Below are 19498 nucleotides of genomic sequence, written 5' to 3'. Positions count from 1 at the left end.
TAGCAGTTAAAAATCAAAAGTACTTCAAAATTACATTTAGGTGTTGGATATCCTATATTCTAGGATTGATGTATTTTCACATGCAACTTGCAATATTTTCTTTTCCGGGGTAATACTTATAACGCAACACAAATATGTATGAAGTTCTTAACCAAGTATTATTTTAAGTAATAAAAATTGTATATGACAATGTATTTTTCATTCTTAATTAACATAAATAAAGTGAGCGCATCATATTTTCGTGCAGTGACATTGAGTTATTGGTACCCTCAAGACAAGTTGCAAAAAGTAGTAGTTAAAAATTGAAAGTACATCAAAAATACATTTAGGTGTTGGATATCCTATATTTGAGGATTGGTGATGCATGTGGATTTATATCAATCATAAACAAGGATGGTAATATAAACGGTGGGTTGGCAAATGGAAATTGTTTCACTCAAATGGGTGGGTAATACTTGTAACGCAACACACATATATATGAAGCTCTTAATCAAGTATTATTTTAAATAATAACAATGGGAAACTTACTTAAATATACTATAATAAAAAAATATTTACCATTTATAGTAATATCATTTTTTTCACTTGATCACTTTTAATGAATTTATAATACAGTTTTAATACATTACAAAGAACAATTTATTATTCACATATAATACAAGTTTTATTGATGTATAATACATTTATCACACATTTTAATACACTTATAATACAATGTGTCAATTTCTTACCAAACAAGCATAATATATTTTAAAAAAACAGTTATAATACATAAATATTGCATACATAATTCACTTTTAATACATATTGCAGATTTAACATAATATTGCTATAAACGGTAATAAATAAAAAGTATCGCTAAAATCAATAATTATTTATTAAAAGGTATCCATCCAAATAATTTTTCCAATAACAATTGTATATGACAATGTATTTTTCATTCTTAATTAACATAAATAAAGTGAGCGCATCATATTTTCGTGCAATGATATTGAGTTATTGATACCCTCAAGACAAGATGCAAAAAGTAGTAGTTAAAAGTAGGAATTCAAAATTTCATTTAGGTGTTGGATATTCTATATTTTAGGATTGATGTATGTTCACATGCAATTTGTAATATTTTCTTTTTCTACATGTGAATTTATATCAATCATAAACAAGGATGGTAAAATAAACGATGATTTAAAAATGGAAGTTGGTTCACTCAAATGGATGGGTAATACGTGTAACACAACACAAATATGTATGAAGCTCTTAATGAAGTATTATTTTAAGTAATAACAATTGTATACGACAATATATTTTTCATTTCTTAATAAGCATAAATAAAGTGAGCACAAATGATGCATATACACGATACAATTTCGTTTGAACTTAGAAATAATGTCTATTTATTATTGCTATACTAAAACTAGATCTTGCGTTGATTGTTTTTTTTTTATCAAAGCAAGATTTAGTACACATTTGGATGTAAATTTGATTGAAATTTTTAAAAAAAGAAGGAATTTTGAAGTTATAAAATAATATTTGAGAATTGAAGTTATGTTTGGATAAATCAATTTAAAAAGTTGAAGCGTAAAAAATCATCTTCTTAAATTAATAAAAAAGTCAATTCAATATATATTTAATTTTTTTTAAAAGAAAAACTATTTTTATGGTCTAATCTAGTAATAGTTGATTAATCATTACAAAAAATAACCATGTACGAATACAAAAAGTTACGTACATTATTTAACGGTGAAGAGATATCGCAAGTCAAGAGTTCTAATTTATACGCCGTTAACGTTTACGAAAAAACGGAAAAAAGGAAAGAAGAAAGACGGTGACGGTGGACGCTGAAGTTCACCGTTCCTGCAGATCGATTTCTTTTTCGCCCTTCCCAAATCTTTTCTTTTTATTGCTCCGCTTCCAAGGTGTGGTATTTCCAAACTTCAATCAATCCAATTTTCAATAATTTTTTGTAACTTTCTGAATCGGCAATTATTGAATGATGGGATCTGATTGACACAGAAACATTTTTTTTTTTGGAACAAATTGATGTTATATGGATGTTGTTTATTGAAATTGAAATTCCTAGGATTTTGACAATGTATGATTCACTTGATAGGATGAAGGAGCTTGCCATGTGATTTGAGCTTTGGATCGAGTCAAAAAGATGGCGTGGTTTGGTGGAAAACTTGATTTGGCGAACTTGGATCTTGCCGGTGCCGTGAATAAGCTCAGTGAGAGTGTCAAAAACATCGAAAAGAATTTCGACACAGCACTTGGTCTCGAGGAGAAATCTGAGTCTAGTAGCAATGAAGGTATCTTTTAGATCGTTATACTTTCTCGAAATTTTATCTCATACGTTTATGTTAATCCTCAACATTAGTTGGGTTCAGCATGTCCGGACCAGCTTTGTTACCTTGACTAATTCCACGAGATACGTGCCATCTCCCACTGGATACAGATGCATATTTATTCCACTCTATTTATGAAAATTAGGATTCTTTAAAACTACAGTTTGTTTAAATTTACTCGGTGAATACCTGGTCCTAATGTAAGTGTAACCTCAAGCCGATCATAGATCCTGGAAAGAATTTCATAGTACTTATTGCCTCTATAGCATTCTTGTATACGTTACCTAAGGTCTGTGTACAATGGCGTGCTTGATGATTTAGAAGCTGCCTAAGATCTCTCAGGCGTATTATGACTTTTCTAATACTGCCCTTAGTATTTGGTTACTGCCCTTGTGAAAGTTGAATCTGGTAAGGCCAAGAATGAAATGCATATTTTAGTAAGTTTGAACTTCTTATTGCCTGCGTGTTTGGGAATCAGTAGTCTTTAACTCCTAACAGATCTCGTGTCTGCTAGAAACACTGATTAATAAATGATGGTGAGATTACACAGTTCAAGTCTTGCAATATCCGAATATGTGAATGGTTCAGTGTAAAGTTGGTCCAATGCTTTCAACCCATATTTGACCCGCTAATTAACCATAACTGACTCATTTTTATACTGTTTTAAAATAGGTTCATATTTACCCATTTTTAGTATCACTCACCCAACCCATTCAAATAAGGGCTGGTTGGTGACAAATGGGTTCATTTTGCCAGCACTAATTAGGAGTAAGCTCTGATGTGAGAGTAACAACGTCATGTCAGAGTAGGTTTGGGTGCCAACCATAGATCTTGGATTGCAAGATTAAGATAAGAGGTAATTACTGGCCTCTCGGAGCTCCAACAACAAGAAATTTAGATATGAGCGAATGAGATTATATATGGGGACAATATGGAAGTATCAGGCCATTAGTTGTCTGGGGTGATCTCAATAATAAAGTGGTGATGTGAAATCTCAATACTATATTAACGATTGAATTGAGCTCCACAGTTTAGGAATTGTGGATGTCCTCAAAAAGTTGTGACAAACCTATTAATACATAGAGAAACTTTGGAAGACATTGGTTATCACATAGGGGTTATTTTGGTAGATTGTATAAGAACAATTTTGAATAGGGTGTATTAGTAATGTTGATATTAGTTATGTTGAGATTATTTCTATGCAGTGTTTGGTTTGGTGTTATAAAAATAACATGCATTGCATATTTCTAAAATAAATTATTTACTTACAAAAATATCCTGCACAAACACAATGGAAAGGATGTCGAAAAGGTTTGGAGGGGCAATTGTGTCTTTACCCATGCTAATGCATACATTAGAATCCCTTGCATTGCTAATACAATGGTTTCCTATGTATTAGTTATGCATTGCATAATACCAAATAGAGTATAATTAATGCATTAGTTATACATAAGTTGAAAAAGTGTACCAAATAAGGTATTAATAATACATTAAGCTAATTGCATGCATTGTTTTTTCTAATGCATCTTACCAAACGACCCTATAGAGTCATAGACAATCTCTTGCATGGTGGAGAGTGCAATAGCTTGGGAATGGAGCGACACTTTCTACCTTTGATGTTAGAAGGTTCCAAGTATATGTATGGCATAAACTGATGGCATCTGTTAGTTACTTACACACTCAGACACTTGCACATTGTCAAAAAAAAAAAAACACTCAGACCCTTGCGCATGTACACACACGTATATGTATTCATGTATATTTGTGTGTGTGTTCCAACACCTTCATAAACTGATTTGAATGTCCTCCAAAAATGTTAACCAAATGTTGAATTTCTTTGCTGCTTGTCTTGCCACGTTCCATGCATTCATTTAAGCCTACTTAAGTATATTAGGTTGATGCATTTCTTAGGAAAGTCAAATTTCAGAGCTGACTGATTTATTTCAATGCTTCTCTATTTTCTTGTGGGCAATGCTTCGATTGCACACCAGCTTCAGGATTATGGCCTTCAACCACGGATAGGAGGGCCTTATTTGATCCTGTCATGTCTTTTATGGGGCAAAAAAGTGAGGATACTGCTGAAGAATCTGTAGAGAAAGCTGAGTCGTCAAAGTCCACTTTGCCCACAAGGAAAGTAGGTGAAGATTCAGCTGAGACTACAACTCGACGTGATGTGGTTCCTAAAGAACCAAAAGAAGAAACAAGGGACATTATTGAAGAAACTAAAGCGGTTCAAGAACCTGTTGAAGAAGCAAAGGATGTTGATGCGAAACCAAATCAAATGATATCTGCTGAAGAAGAAACTGAGGAGGCAAGAGCTGTTGATGTCAAACTGGACTCTGCTATGGAAACAAATTTTGATCGGGAGGAACAAAGAAGTGTTACTGGACCAGATGAAAGAAAAGCTGAAATTAATTCACTGGCAGAAGCATCGAAGGTCAATGAGCATGGTCAGGAAACATCTCCAGGAATCCTCCAAAAGAATATTCCAGAGCGAGAATCATCTGAAAACCTCGAGTTGGTTGCTTCCCAATCATCAAATGCTTTATCTCAAACTGAAGTTGGTATCCCGCTGCTTGTTGATTCACAGGAAAATACCGGTAATGATGGGGAACAGAAGAAAGAAGTCACTGAGGAATCTCCTCCCGTTCAATCACAGGATGCATCAAATTACCCTGCAGACAGGGAACAGAAGAAAGAAGTCACCGTGGAATCTCCTTCAGCTGAATCACGGGATGCATCAAGTGACCGAGCAGATAGTGGAAGACCTTCTGTTTCAGATTCTGTAACTGCCAGTGAAGGTGAAAGTTCTGAAGAGCATTCTAACAGGAGCTTTCTTGGTGACCAGCACACAGATGAAGGTCTGAAGAGGCTATCTGATACGATTATGCCTGAAAATGAGTTGGTTAGTAGACCTGTTGAGGCTACCCAGCGAGGAAATGATCATGAGACTGGTGTGAAAGAACGGTTGAGCTCTGGAAGCAACTCTTCAGATGTTACCAATTCAGTGGTTGAACTGGAGAAGCTGAAAAAGGAAATGAAAATGATGGAAACTGCATTACAAGGAGCTGCTAGACAAGCTCAGGTATGTCCATATGCTATTTTAATGGAAATTTATTCACCTGCTCCTCAGCATCAGCGAAAACACAGGATAAAATGTTGAACCCAGCAGGGCAATATCAAGTTTCTGAATCTACTGACGTTACTTGAGAATATGAATCTTTTGTTGTATGCACCTAAAGTAGGCGAGTCCAATAATTCACGTTGTATTACCTAAGATTAGCTGAATCCCACTCATCTTCAACTATTTCTCCCAACTTGTGAGGTCATGGATAAAACTTGCTTCAATGAGTTGATTTTGACTAAAAGTAGCTTCAATTAAAAAAGTTTTGATTTGAACCTTGTGTGTGTGTCATCGACACATTCCATTGATATTTTCTTGTACTTGTCAAATGACATAGTTTACCTTCTTGAGGTCTCAAATGTCTGAACACATGGATATTTTTTCCGTAGTCCGTGGATCCTTTCTGAACTTGTGGAATCCATTGACAAGGATGTTGGTATACGCCTAAGATGAGGCTTAGAGGGAAGCTTAGACCGTGTAGCTTCATACGTTCAATTGCAATTATCCCTTTATTAGTATGCAGGAAAATTATTCCAAAGCTAATAAATATATTAATGATTTTGGGTGATTGGAACTAATTTCTCCCATTATGTATGAACTTCTCAATATCCAAACTTCCTGTTATGCCACATACTTGAAAAAAAATTCAGTTGGTGTGTTAGACCCCTGATTTTCAGTTCTTGTTTATAAAATGATGAACACTCAACAAGATGACATGCCATTGTTTTTCCTCAGGCTAAAGCTGATGAAATTGCGAAGTTGATGAATGAGAACGAGCAATTGAAGGCTGTTACTGAGGATCTAAGAGTAAGTTCTCATCATTTTAAAGTTCCTTTCGAGGCTATTAACTCAATTTGTTGCTGTCCGCTAGTTTTTCAAATGGCATGAGTCAAAGACATACTATAATTTCCATTGTTTAAGGATGAATTAACCATTTCATAAATTTGATTTCTATCATTTTTCTAGTGTTGTTTTTCTGCTTGTTATTGGACAATATTTCTTTCTCTTTTGCCCTTGCTTGCAATTTTCTTCTAGATAAGTTAATCTTGCATGTGAGCCAGGTATTGTGTAAGCTTCTGTGCTTACTGGTCGAGTCATGTTAACTACCAGCTAATTTGGTAAGCACTTTTTAATGAACATCATCAATAATCAGACTTCTCTAGACTGTTGCATAATGTCACATGACTCTCATCATTGATGATTTTGATTAAATTGCTTTCACATCAATACACGTTGCATTTTCTCTTAGACAAATTTGTTAGATGACTTGTGCTTCGTATGCTCTTCTATTCTCTCAAAACTGCTAGTTTCCTGTATCAATTTAAGTACAGAAAGTTTTGGCGACAATTATCCCTGCCAAGCAATTATTCTGTTGTTCATTTTATCTTCCTTTAGTATTAATATCATATGTGTAATTGGGTCTTTATTGCTGCTGGGTGGGATCAGCATAGCACGTGCCAATGGATGTGTGTTTTGTAATGGATAATGGATCGAAACTTTAATTAAATTTTTTGTTAATTTTATTTAAACTGGGTGAGTTCCAATGCAGTTTCTAAAACTTTTTTCTAATTCCCCATCCCCACAGCTTTCCTCTTATGTGTACGTTAGATTCATCTTTCATCCCTCAAAATTCCCTTCTATGTGAAACTCCACCAAAATTATATCTCTTGCTTACACACTAATTTTTACAGAAGAAGTCCAGTGATGCAGAAATTGAATCTCTGCGAGAAGAGTACCATCAAAAAGTTTCTGCTCTTGAGAGGAAGGTATGAATGTGTTCACATGAATGTTTCAGCTTTAACTTCCATTGCTAAGTGCTTGCTTTATGGCTTGATCATCAGCCTTTTCACATCACAGCAGTAACATGAATTCTTGAAAGACAGTTTGTTTGAACTTTCGCATTGTTGCGTAGTTTTTCTACTTCATTTAGGCATCACTAAAATGTGCAGCTTCATCTTTTATGCCTATAACTTCATATTTTATGCTTTCTGGTTCTGTATAGTGCTTGTGTGTTTCTTAGACTTTTAGTTTTTCAATGGTTCTAGTAGACTCTAAGGATGCAGGATTATCTTGCTGATCTGTAATGGATCGAACCCCTTTAGTGCCAATAAGACCTCATTAACTACATACATGAATTGGGACGGGGAGCTTGGACCCTCGAAAATCCGCATACTTCCACAGGAGAACATTCTTTGGAGAAACTCCATACCCTTCTTTTAGAGTTCTTGCTCTTGTAAAAAAAAAGTAGAAGCATCTTTTTTATGCTGCACAGACATGATATTGGAAGAAGAAGTGAAACATTCTGTGTTGGCTGGTAATATTCCATCTTTTCCAAGTTAATTGATAATTTTGAAGAAATTGCACCATCCTTCCGAATCTCTATTTACTGCTGAAACCTCATGTCTACTTTCTAGAATTGCAGTTCCTCAGTTATTTTTTAAAAGAAAATCCTCCTTTACTATCAAGTTTAATCTTTGTCCATGGCAAGCTTGATGGCATCATTGTTATTTGTTCTTTTAATATAACTCGAGGACTGATTAGCATTTCTGTTTGCTATTAGATAGTTCTTTTTTTGAATACTATGCACTGTTTTCCTTATCTTATTTTATTTTTGAGATAAGGGTAAGTGTGTGTTCACAAAAGTTTCATCATCAAATAATGATGAGCATAGGTCACTTACAATCTCATCAGAGCATAACAAAACCTACCCCTAGGGAGATTACAAGTTGCCTATGAAATTAACAAAAAGTTCTATATCCCCCTTCATATCTTGGTTACACCATAAGTATAAAAGACTAAGGCAATTCATCCTTATCTTCTCTATGTTGTTACTCTTGTCCTCAAAACATCTAGCATTCCTTTCTTTCCATAAAGTCCACCAAATGCAAGCTGGTATTAACTCCCACCTGTCTTCAGTAGAATGTCTTCTTCCTATTTCCTTCCAGCTGTCTAGTATACCCTTAGTGGTCTGTGGAGTTACCCAGCATACACCAAGGATGCAGAAAAACAAGTTCCATAGGTTGGTAGCTACCTTGCAGTGGAGGAAAAAATGTCCATTGACTTCAGCATCTTGATCACACATAAAGCATCTTGAACAAATCTGTCTTCCTTTTTTCTGAAGCACTTCATGTGTTAGACATGCCCTTCTACACACCAACCAAGCAAAACATGATACCTTTAGAGGCATTTTTATCTTCCAAATTAGTCTCCAAGGCCAGATTCTATTTCTTCTTTGACCAACATTGCTACTCCAGTAGCAAGACTTTCACTGTGAACACTCCTTTCCTCTGTAATTTCCATATAGGCTTGTCAGGCTCATTGGAGGTGCCTGGGAAGGTATTTAGGATCTGAAATAGAGCAGTGATTCTCTCTATCTCCCAATCATTGAGGGCTCTTCTAAACAAGAAATTTCATCCGTGAGGGCTCCACATCTGAGAAATTGTGTCCTTGTTCTGCTGGCTGAGTATAACCAAATCTGGAAATAGAGTTGCAAGGCATTCTTCTCCAATTAGTTGTTATGTCTCCTTCATTTCCTTATTTCCTTATTTCCTTTTTCAAACAACTTTGAAATGCTTTACTTGAGCCGAGGTCTATTAGAAACAAACTCTCTTATCTCCACGAGGGGTAAGGTCTGCGTACACCCCTCTCTAGATCCCACCTCCACTGGTGGGATTACATTCACTGGGTTTGTTGTTGTCGTATTAAAAGGGGAAAATGGAATGCATCTTAACATTTTACTAAATGTGTTGCTAATGATATTTTTTTATACTCATTTATTTCAGGTTTATGCTCTCACCAAAGAAAGGGATACACTTCGCAGGGAACATAATAAGAAGAGTGATGCTGCAGCTCTTCTCAAAGAGAAGGATGAGATAATTACTCAAGTAATGGTTGAAGGTACGACAAACTCAACTCTGGCCCTGAATGTGATTTTAATACATTACACGGTCATTTTGCCTTTGTTTCACGTGAAGCTTTCGTACTATATGTGGCATATAAGATAATTATACAGTTAAGAACAAGGTACATTTTCATTAATCTTAGGTGGTATCTTTGTTTCTAACTAGATGAAAACTTAGATATCATACTTGTGCTAGAGCGTCGGTCGTACTTGCTGATCAACCAAAAGAGGGGCAGGTCATACCTGTGGCAACTATGTATGTATAGGTGGCAAATGGGGGGGTTGGACTGAATTTGGGCGCGTCAAAATAGGCTGAGTTAATAAATAGTGGGTTATTGACCCGCTCAAAGTTACTTGGGCTGAAATGGGCAAAAATGCAGGTTATAACCCAACTTGCCCAACTCTTATTAAGTTTTTATTGCTTTATTTTTGTTCTTTTTAATTTTTTAATACCTTATAAAATTATTGTTTTTCTTTTTTATGACTATATTAATATAATATATCAAATAAAATAAAATGTCCTTTCAAAAATATTTTGACAAGATTTCCAATGGATCAATTTGGGCTAGACATCAGTCCAAACTTTGATGGGCTGAAATGAGCTGAGCTAATAAATGAGCGGGTCAATAAATTTGCCATCTCTATATGTATGTAGGGTCAAACAAAGGTTTGAAACAGGAAGAAGGCTCAATGGTGATGCTGTAAGAAGTTGATGCAGTGTATTAGGAATTAGGATTGAGAAATAATCATTTTACATAATCTTGCTACATTTGCACACTTACATGTAGTGAATGGGTTGATAGTTTTGTTAGTATTTGATTGCCTTTTGAATTCTATAGTGATGTCTGATGATGCAATTTAAGACTTCCCAATATTGAATCTATAAGTTCATTTGTGTGTTTTTGCATTTCTTTCTGAAAGTTATGATCTATAGATGCCTCTTGCAATTGTTGTTTTGTTTATTTAGGCTTGTAGGTCGGTGGCATCTTTAAAGAGCACAGGACTACAAGCCACCTTAGACATTGTTATGCCACATCGAATTATCTCATAAGGTAGTACTAGAGGTGTAAACTGATTTGGAACAGTTGAAGAGTGCAGGTAGAGAAAGAAAGAGATAGTAGGCAATGTATTTCTTGGCACTCTGGTTAACTAAATTAAGGTTACTTGGAGAGGGTAGGACACTGGGCCAATACTAGACCTCAGGGTTCACCAGTCCTTAGTTAACCATGACTGTTGAAGGTGCATGCTAAAAAAGGGATGTGTAAAGACCTAAAACCACATGGAAAGAAATTGTCTCAAAAGGTGTACAATCTCGTGGAGCTTATGCAAGTTTGGCGAAGAATAAAACCCAACACAGAAAAAGATCCATATGGGTGATACCAATTAGCCAAGATTGAGGCTTGGCCATGTTGGTAATTCTACATTAGGTTCTGCGTGTGATAGTCTTTTTAATCTTGTTAGAAGTTTGTATGTTGGTAGAAAGATTTCTAATGCTCGAGAACCTAACCTTGAATACTTGAATGAAACGGGCTCAAATTGATAGCCAGAATTCGTATTGCCAACAACAACTAGCTTGGGACTGAGTCATAGTAATAGTAGCTTAGTATTTTGTTTCCACTTACAGGCTTAAAGATTCTAATACATGTATTAGAAATATAAATTCCATGTCTTCATGTCATACTTGTATCTTACATGATACTGCTCGATGGTAGATATGATACATAGTAGCTTGCTTGACAGCTTAGATGTCTGGTGGTTGGAAATGACTGAATAATCACTTAATTAGGAAAAGGCCACTGCCTAATAAGTTCATTGTAGTTGATGGCACTACTTTTTTTTCTTTTTGATAAGGTAGGTGAACTGTGCTACATTAGCTATTTGGGTTTTTTGAGTCCCCCCTTTGTGTCCTGAATCTTATCAGCCATGAGCAGTGACCATTACATGGGTTTCAACTTTCAAGAATTTACACCTATAGCTGCATCAAGCATTATAAAGCTCTTTAACTACAGGGTTATGTAGGCTCAGAGGGATTCCATCAAACTCCAATGTTATTTCATTAGGAAAATAAATTCAAGATGGGTCGAAATGCCTATTTCGGTGTGGTCTGATGATTGGACAATCTGAAAAGTAGTCATGTCCTAAAGCATGAGTTCTATGGAAGAACTCAAGTTTGTGCATGCTGGAAGTTACATCATATCAGAACTTTTGTGAGGAACTTCTACTATTTTGTGCTGCTGTGACTGAACCTTTGGCTAGAGTGTCTTTTTCTTTTTATTGGTAACCTTTGACTTGAGTCTCTTAACACAGTTTAGTCCCTGGTTGACATGTATATCAGACTATTTGGAGAAATATCTGTATTCTCTTTAAGTTTGTATAAGCTCTATATTCAATAAGATACATATTTTGGGCTCTTTTTATGCCATTTCAATGTCTAAAACCTAGTGTTTCTCCAGGTGAGCAGCTTTCTAAAAAGCAGGCTGCCCAAGAAGCTCAGATGAGAAAGTTAAGGGCACAGGTGTGGAATCAGGCATACTCATTATTCCATTTCAGAAAGCTTATTTATAAGTTTTAACAAATCTTCCATTTGTTTTGAAAGTTAGATCAGAGAGCTTGAAGAAGAGAAGAAAGGATTACATACCAAGCTTGAGGTCAGTCATTTCTAATTGATGCAATAACCTGATTGTACATATTGTGAGGGGTGACAAGAGGTGCCTGGAATACTTTCAACTCTCTCCTATTATGGTTAATGTGGTTTTTTTTTATTTTTTATGTTAAAATGTCGACTTCCTTGTTTCCATTTTCACGAAAATATTATTCTCCGAGTTTTCAGCTATAAGTTGCCCTTGGTTTTAGCATGCCTACTATAATAATTTGGGAGTAGAAATTTTCTAAAACTAACCCTAGCTGCGGTTGAAGTTCATCTGAGAAGGGGAGAAGTGTTCAAAATCTGTTTGGTGTGAAGGAAAATATTCGTGGAAGATAAATCACTTTTTGGGGTTTTGTTGACAAATAATATTTTCCATCAAAAGTGGGAAACCGTCTTCTGTTACATATGTATGGAAGTTATTTTCGTAACAGTTACTACAACTTCTAACTTCATATCACTGCTCTGACAAATATTTAGACATTATAATAAATCTTTATACTTAAAAAATTTCATCAACATACTATCCAATTTGCTAACATTATTATTAACTCTTTGATAAATGTCTTTTTTTTTTTAGAAACTATATTCTACGCACCAATGAACCACCGGGAAGCATTTTTCATAGAAGATATTTATCAGAAAATGACTTTTTCTACATCATACCAAACACATTTAATATTTTTTGATAGTTCTGCTTGAATAACTTGAGTCCCCTTTAGAAAGATATTCTTTTCACCTGGTTTTTGATTTAAGTGAGGTATCCTTTTGTCTTGGAAGTTGCCTTTTTGCTGACCGCTTGAGTAGAATCAAGCAAGATGAGCACAACTTTTGAAGGAATACCCTTGAGGAAATTTGGGTAACTTGTAATTTTGCTGCAATGTTCCCTCATTGGGTTCTTGAGTTGTTAAAGGAACTTTAGAGTTTGTAAAGAAATGAATCTTGGGTAGTGTGGAAGGAGAGGAATAGTAGGAATTTTGAAGATATATCCAATTCCATTCACAAGGTTAAATGGAATTGCACTGTACCTCTATATTTTTGGTAAAGAGATATGATTAGAGGATTCAGATCAACTTTTACAATTCTTAGGATCCTTGTAAGTATTATGCTTTTTGTTCTTTTCTGATACTCTAAAGTCCCCAACATATCCTTAATGCTGAAGAATACAATGTTACCAATTCTCAAAAAAAAAAAAAAAAATGAATCTTGGGGCTAACTCAATCCCAAATATTAGCTTAAGAGGGACAGATTACCCAAGACCATATAAGGAGACAACCCATCCCTTTTTCATCCGAGGTGGGACTCGTCAACACCCCACCTCACGCCCAGGAGTGGACATCTGGATCATGGACAATTTAATAAGGGGCCGAATATCGGGAAACAAGAGTTGGGATGGTCTGATACCATGTAAGAAATGGATCTTGAGCTTAACTCAACCCCAAAAGCTAGCTCAAGTGGGGAGGGTTTCCCAAGACCAGATAAGGAGAGATTCTTCAAGAGAACTGTTTGTATTTTTACTTCAATGTACCCTCATTGGGTTCTTGAGTTGTTAAAAGAACTTTATAGCTCTTCTTAGACAGTTTGTAAAGTCTTGTTACTTCACACGTTTTTTTTATGAAGTAAAGGTTTGTCACTTAACAAGTGTTTAGTTGGAAGTTGATTACTTTATGTTTCTTATTTATTTTTTGTGGGATTATAGTATTAAGTTATGATTTCAACTTACATGCTTATGCCTTTCCTAGGTTGAAGAGAACAAAGTAGAGAGTATAAAGAGGGACAAGGCAGCAACAGAAAAGTTGCTTCATGAAACAGTAGAAAAACATCAAGCAGAACTTGCAACTCAAAAAGAATACTATACTAATGCTTTAAATGCCGCAAAAGAAGCAGAAGCTTTATCTGAGGCACGGGCTAACAATGAAGCTAGAACTCAACTAGAGGGTCGTCTCAGAGAGGCTGAAGACCGTCAAGCAATGCTTGTTCAGGCACTTGAAGAATTAAGGCAAACACTTACCAGAACGGAGCAGCAGGTTTATATTCTTGAATAGTGTCCTATCGTGGTTCGTCAATCTAATTTTCCAGGGCCTAACGTTTTTTTCCACCTGCAGGCAGTTTTTAAAGAAGATATGCTGCGCAGAGAAATTGAGGACCTCCAGAAAAGATACCAAGTATAACTTTCCTTTTTGCAACTTTTTCTGCTTGACTACTTAATTATGTTTCCTTTACATATACTTATTCTTCTGTGTTTAGGCCAGTGAACGTCGATGTGAGGAGTTGATAACACAAGTTCCCGAATCTACCAGACCTCTTCTCAGGCAGATAGAAGCCATGCAGGTTTTACTGCAGCTGAGATATTATTTTTCATATCCTATATATGGTCATGGTATACGGACCGCTCATTTAATGTCTATGTTTTATGCTTCTTCCTTGATTACAGGAAACAAACTCCAGAAAGGCTGAAGCTTGGGCTGCTGTTGAGAGAACTTTGAATTCACGTCTTCAGGTCTTAAGAGAAACATATAGAAACTTTATTTATAGTTGAAACTCGAAGGGTTTCTTAATTTTACTTCGCAGGAAGCCGAGGCAAAAGCTGCAACTTCAGAGGAAAAGGAGCGATCTATTAATGAACGCCTTTCTCAAACCTTGTCCCGAATCAATGTTCTTGAGGCTCAGGTTCTTTCACCTATTCCTTTGACGCTGCTTCCATAGCTCTTCTCCCCAGGAATTTGCTTACAAATTTAGTATTGCAGATATCTTGTCTTAGAGCTGAGCAGACACAGCTAACAAGGTCCCTTGACAAAGAGAGACAGCGTGCTGCAGAGAATAGGCAAGAATATCTTGCTCTAAAGGAGGAAGCTGAGACTAACGAAGGTCGTGTGAATCAGCTTGAAGAGGAAATTAAAGAACTCAGAAGGAAACACAAGCAGGAATTACAAGAAGCATTAACTCATCAGGAACTCCTGCGGCAGGTAACAATATTATGTTTTACTTTCCTATTAATTTGCTGTCTCAATGCCCTTTTAGCATCGATGATGCTTGTGGTTTTACATGCAGCATAATTTAAATATGGTCAAGATGCTTCAATTGAAGAATATGCAAATCTCCTTTTGTTGATTTACTCATTTTTTAATATATCAGCCAATGGTTGGCCTTCTTGGCTTTTGAATTAGTTTATTCTCTTTTAAGGTCTCAGATCTGCTGAAATGGTCTTTTAGCACATACCTAATCAGTGGCAGTAAAGTTCCTGTCACCTGTACTTTTCCCCTACAATTGTCATTGTTCTCCTTTAATCTTGTCTTCAATAGCATCAAAATATAGACAGATAAGGAAAATTGTTTTTATATAAGCAAGGAGACAAGTTAAAATTGTATCATTTAGTGTGCCGGTTTGATTAACAACAGTCAGAGCAGCAGGTGAAGCTATTAATCCATGTATGGTAACTTTTTATATGATTCGACTCTATTTTTCTCCTATTCTGAAGTCTCTGCTTCTCAATCTTGATGGTGAGAGAAGAGAAATGTTATGTAGGATGGCAGTAGACGGACCTTTACGGGCTTTATCACATAGGTATTGGTGGAATCTATCTAGACTGGATTAATACCTGGAGACAACATAGAGTTGCTTGCGACTTTGTTGTTAATGCTTTGATTTTATTAATGAGAAGTGCATGTCTGAGTCAGTTGTCCCCAATATTTTACAGGAGTTGGAAAGGGAGAAAACTGCTCGTTTGGATCAAGAAAGGGCCGCTCGTTCTACTAATTATGTGCCTGATCAAAGCCCAATAATGAAGCAGAAATCTGGGATAGAAAATGGTAGTTAATACCAAATTTAGTTTTCAATATGATGCTTCATACATTTATGTTGTTGCTACTGTTCTCTTCTCCATCATGTTTAACATTCTCTATTATGTTTAACATGGTTGCTTCACTACTGTATTCCCCTTCCCATACTTGATTTTTCTTATGCTTTACTTGAGCTGAGGGACTGTCGGAAACAACCTCTCTACCCTTACAAGGTAAGGTAGGGGTAAGGTTGCGTACACCACCCTCCTCAGACCCCACTTGTGGGATTACACCGAGTATGTTGTTGTTGTTGCTGCTGCTGCTGATGTTGTTTAACAATCACCTAGTTGCAGGAAGTTTGACACGCAGACTTTCAAGTGCTAGCAGCTTGAGTAGTATGGAGGAAAGCTATTTTCTGCAAGCATCTTTGGACTCGTCTGACAATTTATCTGAGCGTAGAAATGCATTAGAGGGTAATATGAGTCCATACTTTATGAAGAACATGACGCCTGCATTTCGCCAGAAAGATGGGGAACTTGCGTCTTATATGTCTCGACTGGTATGGACTCCCTGACTGATTCTGTTAAACCGCGTATCATCTGAACTCATTTTATAATTTTAAAGTATTAGTTGGCCTCTTTTCACTGTGTGGTGTTAAAGTTTATTCAGTGGTAGCTTTCTTAGTAACGAACCATAGGAGCTAAAGCTTACAGTGTTCTGTTTTCATGCAGAACTATTTTCCTTTCAACTAGTTTATTCCATTTGACCTCCTAAAACTAACTTATTGATTCTTCCAGGCATCTATGGAAGCCATCCGTGACTCCCTTGCTGAGGAGTTGGTTAAAATGACTGCAGAGGTAAACTCTTTTTTCCAGATACTAAGTTCTTTTTCTTTCTCCCTTAGAGCCTTCCCTTTGTGATGTCCCTTTTTGGATAAGGAAATCATTATTAATAGAATGTCTTTTTTATTTGTTTAGTGTGAAAAGCTACGTTCGGAAGCTTCCATGCTGCCTGGCATCCGAGCAGAGCTAGATGCACTTAGGAGGAGACACTCGGCAGCTCTTGAATTGATGGGTGAACGTGATGAGGAGGTACAAACTGAGTTTTTCATGATTTTTCTCTGCCACAGCTATGTTTCTTGATGATCTCAGTTTTGGGTTTATAAGGGAACTTATCTTTGCTTCAATATTACTCATCAAAAAGCAACACCTTTATTTGGGAAATCATTATATCAGGAAGTGGAAACTCTGGAATTTTTTGAAATCCCTCAAAATGTGATATGATGTGTAAATCACGTATATGAACTGTATCAATCACCTCAACATAGTAAATTGTACATTTTTGGCCGAGTAATTTGTGCACATTCACCTTTCTACGTTTTTGAAACAATTAGTCCCCTTGTGTTTTTTGAAAGGTCTGACTCCATTTTTAATTACTTCTCCTTTTATTTTGGATGATATGTGCAAATTGCCACCTAAAATATGACTTATGGTGAAAAGAAAAAGTTATACTTCCCTTACCTTTGCCTTTAAAGTTTTCTCTACTAGAGATCTCGTTTTGCTCCGATTCTCTGGTGTACTAAAAAGATGAAGACTCAGTTGATGTAGGATCTTGTTGTCCTTTTTCTGTATCTTACTCGGTTCTGTTCTTTTTGTTGCATACATGGGTAATTTCCTTTATAATAAAGGTGTTCTTCTTTTAGATTTATATTGAATTATACCTTATAGAAAAAAATGTATATTAAATATCAATTCTGCAACTTATTTCAGTTTTTTCAAGTGCATGTTAGTGTGCAAACACAAACAATTACCTGATTTCCTTATGGGCATTGTAACAATGAGTGAATTTACCTGTTGGAGATTATTCTTTCTTCATTCTAGTTAAATGTCTGTCATTTCAGTTTCATCATTCTTTGTGGAATTATTGTATCTTCTGAACCACGTTGTAAAGAATAGACATCTTTCTTTTTCACTCAATTTTTTATTTTTTATAAAATACCTTTTTGCACCACCAAACTCCTCGAAATGTTGAAGTGCCCCCTTCTCTACGATCCACTCGTAGCATCTACTGCCATATATGCTATTTTTACTCCATTATTGTTGAAAGTGTACCTCATACACTCTCCAGGTGTTATATATTCTAGAAGTTCCTTTTTCTACTCCCTAGTAGACACGTTTGTATCTCTTCCTTTTCGCTCTTTCTCTATTTCTTGACTTGTGTTCTTCCTCCTCTAGCTAAGTGCAGCCCTCCATTGACAAACCAACACACTTAAGATATTGATGAATTCTTTAAACAATGGAGTATGATACAGATTATGGGCTTGGCTGATGTCGACTTGATCATCTTAAGTTAGGTTAATTGAATCATAATTTCTAGTTGTTAGATGTTATTCCATCGTACTTGAATTTGACACAAGACTTTGCAATAGTTGTTTGGCTTTACTGCCACGTGCAGTTGTCCAATCATGTTGGGATGCAACTGGTCAAGTGTCACTTATTTTTTTTAATTTATAGATCAACTGTCCATTTGAAATCTAATCTATGTCCACAATGAAGTATTGATCTTTCCCCATAGTGCTCTTTGAATTTCTTATTCACTGGACGTGTACTTGTGATAGTTGGAAGAACTTCGTGCTGATATTATTGATATGAAGGAGATGTACAGAGAACAAGTAAATTTGCTCGTGAATAAGGTATATTATTGCTCAATTATTTAGTTAATTTCTTTCCTTTTGTGAGTCCTGGAAATCCATGTTTTACTCTCGATATGCTTGCAGATCCAGGTGCTTAGCTCAACACTGAGTGCCACCTGACAGCTGATTTGTTGATGAGTGTTTTTTTCTGGTCTGTTTCATCATGGAGGGTGCCGCAGTGTATTTGGTGTATCACTATGTCACTGGTTTTTATTATAAATCTATAGAGAAACTACCTTTTGCAGAGGTTTGTTATTGTAATTTTGAAGTGAATTGTTGTATAGTATATTCTTTATACAGTGGCGTATTATTGGCTTTAAGCTTTGTTCCCTAGTTCAATTATTGTTATTGAAATGGTTGGCTGTGCCTTTGCTGGTTGCAGCTAACATGTTTTGCTCATGTGCTAGGAATTTACTCACCCTGACTATGAACTTCTAATTTCCAGATTAATTTTGAATCTGAAAAGAAAAAAAAAACATTACGTATATGTTTTTTTAAATTTTTTACAGTGATCTTTTGCTATGAATTCAAAGAAGAGTATTCAAACAAGAAAAAGTTTCACTGTTTCACACCCAGAACAAGAAGGGAATACACTTTTTTTTTACAATTACAAAACATTGAAAATATTGGTAACTTCTTAAATTTGTCAATAAATTTTATTCAAACACTTAAATTATGATATGTTCTAAATAAATATTTTTGTACTATATGATAAATAAATGTTCCGATTACACACTTCAGTCCAAATTTGAAAATACTCGTGTGTTATCGAGAGTTCATTACATAGTCATTGAATTTTAAAATCATATATATATATATATTAATTAAAACATACTTAAGGTTTTATGGCTCCTTGAAATTAATGCGTGTAAAAAAATTGTCTTAAATAAGTAACTTATTTATGCAATGAATAATTTATATAGAAAAGTACATGATAATCAAAAATATTTTATTACTATGTGTTTTGGTGGTCAAGAACATATTACAATTTAGGGCTACAAATAAAATTTACAAATTGT

The 19498-nt window shown here is 35.4% G+C and overlaps 1 protein-coding gene across 2 annotated transcripts; it reads left to right on the top strand.

The window, feature by feature from the left end:
• Positions 1-1760: 1760 nt before the first annotated feature.
• LOC125828035 (golgin candidate 5) lies at positions 1761-18878 on the top strand. 2 transcript variants are annotated; one of them, XM_049507345.1, is made up of 20 exons: positions 1761-1913; positions 2108-2303; positions 4331-5424; positions 6199-6270; positions 7155-7229; positions 9246-9360; positions 11818-11879; positions 11965-12012; positions 13751-14035; positions 14114-14173; positions 14256-14339; positions 14443-14508; positions 14580-14678; positions 14756-14974; positions 15706-15817; positions 16141-16346; positions 16585-16644; positions 16765-16878; positions 18405-18479; positions 18564-18878. In XM_049507345.1, exons 2-20 carry the CDS (start codon positions 2156-2158, stop codon positions 18597-18599), a joined length of 3030 nt encoding a protein of 1009 aa, XP_049363302.1. In that variant the 5' UTR covers positions 1761-1913; positions 2108-2155; the 3' UTR covers positions 18600-18878. The 2 variants fall into 2 exon arrangements, with proteins under 2 accessions (XP_049363302.1, XP_049363297.1); XM_049507340.1 differs by having other exon boundaries at positions 16135-16346.
• The last annotated feature ends 620 nt before the right edge of the window (positions 18879-19498 follow it).

Source organism: Solanum verrucosum, unplaced genomic scaffold, assembly GCF_900185275.1.
Source record: "Solanum verrucosum unplaced genomic scaffold, falcon-dt-bn FXZP01000102.1, whole genome shotgun sequence".
NCBI lineage: Eukaryota > Viridiplantae > Streptophyta > Magnoliopsida > Solanales > Solanaceae > Solanum > Solanum verrucosum.
The sequence above is the reverse complement of the archived record's forward strand: the minus strand, read 5'-3'. Positions and strand labels throughout refer to the sequence as shown.

Coding starts and splice junctions, on each gene's coding strand:
- LOC125828035 (XM_049507340.1), top strand. CDS start 2,156: ATGGCGTGGTTTGGTGGAAAACTTGATTTGGCGAACTTGGATCTTGCC. Junction 7,230..9,245: donor TTTCTGCTCTTGAGAGGAAG/GTATGAATGTGT, acceptor CATTTATTTCAG/GTTTATGCTCTCACCAAAGA. Junction 14,340..14,442: donor GGCAGATAGAAGCCATGCAG/GTTTTACTGCAG, acceptor CCTTGATTACAG/GAAACAAACTCCAGAAAGGC.